The 5,810-nt window shown below is 40.1% G+C and overlaps 1 protein-coding gene across 1 annotated transcript; it reads right to left on the bottom strand.

The window, feature by feature from the left end:
• Positions 1–1,177: 1,177 nt before the first annotated feature.
• LOC311061882 (chemerin-like receptor 1) lies at positions 1,178–4,409 on the bottom strand. The gene is made up of 2 exons (XM_084080583.1): positions 4,387–4,409; positions 1,178–2,893 (listed from the first exon to the last, which is right to left on the bottom strand). Exon 2 carries the CDS (start codon positions 2,882–2,884, stop codon positions 1,871–1,873), a length of 1,014 nt encoding a protein of 337 aa, XP_083936709.1. The 5' UTR covers positions 2,885–2,893; positions 4,387–4,409; the 3' UTR covers positions 1,178–1,870.
• Positions 4,410–5,810: the final 1,401 nt, after the last annotated feature.

Raw genomic sequence — 5,810 nt, 5'->3', positions numbered from 1 at the left:
GTCTATGAAAACAAGCCCAAAACAAGCGACTAATAGGCCACATGACCTATATACATATATATATATATATTATATATATATATTGAAAATAGCCGATCTACAAGCTCACATGTCGCTTATAATAAGCAGACATGGCCAACCATAGCCAAGAGAGACTGGCTTGAATCAGCGAGGAAAGAAGACCCTGATACGATGACGTTAAACTAACCACTTTTGTCAGAGTGCGCCTTACCCCAGGGGTAGGCGTCGCCCGCCTCCCCCCGGAGGGCAGGAGGCCCCCCGCCCGGCAGAGGGCCAGGCCCAGTCTTACAGGGGCCTGGCAGGTACCCTGCTGGTGCTAAGTTCCCATTGTTAGTTAGTTAGTTTTAGTTAGTTAGTTAGTTTATTTGTTTCGGTCATGGTTTAGGAAAACAAAACAGTTGAGCATACAGAATATTTTCAACAAAATCATTTGACCGAAAAGGTTTGGGCTGAAGTCAAAGCTTATTATGTCCACCTTATTAATAATCAAATTAAATTACTTGTCACAAAAGAAAAGGAAACAAAAGAGTAAAAAAGAAAAGAAAACAAACAGAAGAAAACCAAGTGTTAACGATGCTAAGTCTTACATATTGTACCCCCAGGGGCCTGCTCGTTTGTACCACCAGGTCCCTGCGGTCCCCTGGCCGCGGGACCTCGCCGACGTATCGCCCGCCGATGGATGCTTAAGTGTGGGTGCGCGGGGCCGGCCGGTGAGCCTGATGGACCTCCCCGGAGGTCCTGGGTACTCACCGGGGGCCGGAGCATGAGGTAAGCATGGAGCATCTCCAGCCGAGAGGCTCCATCCTGGGGCAGTGTCGGGCTGTGTGGGGCCCAGATCCTGGAGCTTTTTAAAAAAAAACTACAAATGACTTCAAAGTAAAAAAATGTGAATCAAGTTGATACTGTAGGTAGGTTAAGGTATGAAGGAACAGCGAGGTGCCAAAGTTTTCAGATGTACGTTTTAAAAGTTAATCATTATGGTATTGCAACTGTATACTTATCTCAATTACCCTTTCCAGCAACCTCAATACTCCGTCTCAGTCTTTGAGTTGATGTTAAAGTGTCCTTTATTGCATCACATTTTACAATAGAAGCGTAATTACATCAGCACCATTCAAACTTACAAATTGGTGTGCTTGAAATGCAAATCTCGTTGTATACTGTATGTGCCAGTGCCAACAGTGTACACTGTTACAAATGAAGACAATAGTCTCATTAGACTTTTACTGTTGCATTACTGTTGCATTAATACTATTGTGATAATGCTCATTGGTGAGGAATGTAAAACATCAATAAATTAAAATTCATTCTCTCTTCACTTGTGAATGCAGACAACTACATGTTTGATAAATTATATATTTCAAGTAAAAAAATGTTTTACAGATAGTCAAGCGTTCAACAACTCATTATGCCTTTATAGTATATTTAAGGGCAGAGAGACTCTTTATCAAAATGAATAGCCTTATTGAGTATACTTCTGTCCAAAGCTGAGAAATAATAAGTAGTCTGAGACAGTGCTTCTCAAACTTTTTCAAGTCAAGGACCCCCAAATTGATATGCATTTGGCCGTGGATCCCCATCTGAAAGATTTTTTAAGAATGTAAAAAAATAGCAGATGTACAAGGTCGCAGCACGGCAAGAAGTGACACGCTGTGAGCTTGTATATCTGCTAAATATTTTATAGCTAAAGTATAACATATGGATAAAGTGATTAAATGATTGTGGAATGATCATTTAAAATGGTTAAATTCAATGTTTTTGGGGACCCCCTGGAACCCCTCCACCGTCCCCGGGTGTTCCCGGACCCCACTTTGAGAACCACTGGTCTATTAGATGTGCCATTTTGTTTTTAAAAAGCTTGAGATGTGGATGTTACTTTACTTTCAGAGGGCCTCTCTTCACTGAGAGCATTTTCAATTTTGGAAACAAAAGAGCTCAGCAATCTCTGCTTAATGTCTTTGCCCATGAACGCATAGAGAAATGGGTTCATGCAACTGTTTGCACTTGCGAGAGTCACTGATATCTTTAATCCAGTTGACATGAATGTGTCGTCACTGGGGTTAATATCTAGTAAAACAAAGATGTGGTAGGGAAGCCAAGACATGACAAATGTGACTATCAGGGCAGTCATGACTTTGAAGGGCTTAGTGGACCTGGCCATCTTGTTGTTCTGTAGCCTGATAATGATAAGAGTATAACACACACTTATGATTACAAGTGGCGATACAAAGCCTAGAACAAATCGAATGACAGGAAGACTTATATTGCTATTGGGTCGAGCATTTTCAAAGTTGTTGTAACATTTAATAACCTGCTCATTGTCAGCTGTAACATCACGAACCACTAAGGAGGGAATGCTCAGCAGCATAGAAAACAGCCAGGCAACAACTACCGCAACGAATGCCTTTTTGACCGTACGATTGTTTTGGGCCCAGACCGCACGCACAACAGCCACACAACGGTCAACACTGATGAGCACCATTAGGAAAATGCTGCTGAACATGTTGAGGAACAAAACAAAGGAGGCGAACTTGCACATGAAAAGTCCAAAGATCCAAGATCCTGTTGCTGCCTGAGTGATGTTGAATGGGAGAGTTGCGCAGAAGATGAAGTCGGAGACGGCCAGGCTGAGGTACCACGTTGTGGTGACTGTCTGCTTTTTCATCTTGAAGCCAATAACCCACATGACCGCGCCATTCCCCACAATCCCTAGCAGGAAGATGATCACATTTATCACAACCAGAGTGACACACGATGCGTGGTTAATGCACAATGGTGAAGTCTTGTTGAGGCTGAATGGCTCTGGAGTCTCGTAGTCATAATCAAATTCATAGGTAGGTAACACTGGTGGTACAGATGTCATGGTGCACTCCTACAGAAAAGGAAATACATTGATGTGTTCAAGTTGAAGCTTCACTTCATGTAAGATTTGTTTTAATGAATAAAATGTAATTTAGTCCAATCTGTATGGTAGAGTATGTTAATACAATATAACTTATACAATTTGTATTTTGTCTCCCTGCTCTTCTATTGAAACATTTAAATTGTGTCAAAGGTCATGTCTCACCGAGACATGGTCAAGATTTGATTTATCCCCCGAGCAAGAGGGCCGGCTCTATTAGCTCAATGGTAAAAATGTCAGTTCTTAAGCAGGAAACCAGCAGGTTCAAATCTGGGTTAGAAGAGGAAGTTACATAATGCTGCTTTAAGTAAAATTTTGTCATACCACAAGGGTGCATGTGCACATTTTGGTCTGCAGAGGAAAAGGCTCCCTTACCATAGGTTCCCTGATTGTATTTACAGTAATATATAAACACTACAGACCATTTAGAATTAGAATAACTGCAAAATCAAGGTCAATGATAGATTCATTAATTCATTGTTGGTACTGTATCAACATTGAACACAATTATAATTACACCACCTGTACATTCTGTACTTGTTTATAATGTATTCTGTCCAACTGGTATGATTGTATCATTAGAAACTATTGTGAACATTTTTCAGTTGTTGGGTGTAAATGATGCCAACTGTTGTTGTTGTTGTTGTATTTAAAGCTGTAACTTTCCTCTTCTACCCCAGATTTTAACCCGGTTTCCTGCACAAGTGCTGAATCTTTTACCATTGAGCTAATAGTGCCGGCCTGCTTGCTCAGGGGATAAATTGAATACTGACCTTCAGGTCAAAATTCGTGTCAGATGTGTCTAGGTGACCTTTGACACGATCTAAATGTCTTAATAGAAGAGCAGGGAGACAAAATACAACCACCCCAATTGTATGAGTTATATTGGATTAACTTGTATAATACATAAATATATACTCTACCCTACAGAAAAATTACATTTTATTGATGAATGAAGGGGAGTCCCATCAAAACGGGCAAACTTCAAGCACACTCGAGCAAGGACTTAGTTATAAAGCCTTTAATATGTTGACAGGGCTACTACATATTAAAAACAATAAAATGCCACTATAGACGCTGACCGGTTTCAACAACACAATGTCTTCCTCAGGGCGTGGCTATCCGGGTGAATAACATTTTATTCATTAAAAAGGTTACATAGTGCCGCTTTAATTGAGAATTTTGGTTCAGAGTTTAGCAATTGTGGAAAAACTGGTAACACGGATGAGAAAAAACGTCAGTGTTTTCGTGACATGGTGATTACAGTATCAGTCTCTATCTATTTCAAAGAATGTTCTTGAAACACAGGTAAAAAAAAAGAAGCTTAATGAGGCTTAATGAGATCAAATAAAATGGAACATTTCAATTGACCAAAAAGTGCAAACAAAAGTAGACATGTGCATAGGTGAAGGCCAGAAAGAACAAATAATAATAATAAGTAGGCCTACTGTAAGTTCACTCACCTCACACAAGACTGCCCGTTGAGAGTAGATCTGGGTATGCAGTAGAAAGAAGAAGTCTCTTACCATTTATACTTCTCAAATTCAGTACACAGGGGGTGGGGGTGAATACCGATCCATATCTTTCGTCATCACGACTGGTCATCACATCAGCCGTCAGTTGTGTCTCGACTTGCTCCGTTTCCTGGGCAACCAGGGGTGTGGTGACATTTATGCACAATGTTTATAACGACAAATCTGTGTGGCAACGAGGTTAACCTGCTATCTAATATTGTTGACATACCAGAAGGAGCCCATCAGAACAAAACAACGTTGCAGGCTGCCTGATGGCACAGTCACTATTAGCCATGTATTCACACTCACACATGGAAAATGATACACTTTAGAATTTATCAATCTCATTTTGTACCATTTTCTGATGGATCTAAGGTTTAGATCCATCAGAACATGGTACAAAATGAGACCCATCAAGGACATTTCAACAACAAGGTAATAAAGTCCTTTACATAAAACATTGAGCATCAAGACACGGAGCAAAACTAGAAAAGTGTGCTCCTTGGAGGGCAGATCTCCACCAGGTTGGGTTGCCTACCCAGAGCTGTGTTAGTCCTGGGGTTAGCCCCTTAAACCTCAGCATCCATATTGAGCATAGGGCCCTGAGGGACCATATGGGGTTGAAGTGGTAAAGCCACCAGGACAGAAGGAAGCTGTGGGGGTCAGGGGTCATCCACATGATGACCCCTGACCTGGGTCATGCCACAGACAAAGGTGTCTGTGGCAAGACTTTTGTCTGTGTCCATGTCTGTGGCTATTTTGGTTATAATGTGTACATATTATCTATCCTAAATATCAGTGGTGTAAAGTAACTAAGTACATATACTCAAGTACTGTACTTAAGTACAATTCATATCCAATTTTCAGTACTTTTACTTCTACTCCACTCAGAGTCAAATATTGTACTTTTACTCCACTACAATTATTTGAAAACTTTAGTGACTAGTTACTTTGCGGAACTGCCCGCCCCTGCTGGTTCTCCGAATTTTTATTTTTTAAATAGGCTCTTTCATGATAAATTGACCACATATATGAAGTTAAACAACTAAATTCTATCCAAACGCTATCTTAAAAGTAAATTCTGTGCCTCAAAAACGAAGTTTGAGAGCGTTTTAAAACCGAAAGTAAAACATTCACACGGACACGGACGCGCACGGACGCGCACATGCGTGCGTTAATTTACGACCCGGACAAAAATAAACAGTAGGGAAAATACAGATTTCAGAAAGAGGACTGTGTTTCAATGCAGGAAAACACCCCAGCATCATTATATAGTGGCTGATAGAGGGGAAAAAATGCTAAATATATATATGTATGTATATATATATATATATATATATATATATATATATATATATATATATATATATATA

Source organism: Gymnoscopelus microlampas, assembly GCF_963454915.1.
Source record: "Gymnoscopelus microlampas genome assembly, chromosome: 15".
Taxonomy (NCBI): Eukaryota; Metazoa; Chordata; class Actinopteri; order Myctophiformes; family Myctophidae; genus Gymnoscopelus; species Gymnoscopelus microlampas.
The sequence above is the reverse complement of the archived record's forward strand: the minus strand, read 5'-3'. Positions and strand labels throughout refer to the sequence as shown.

What these genes read in the sequence shown, in the direction of transcription:
- LOC311061882 (XM_084080583.1), bottom strand. Translation starts at nt 2,884, where the DNA reads ATGACATCTGTACCACCAGTGTTACCTACCTATGAATTTGATTATGAC.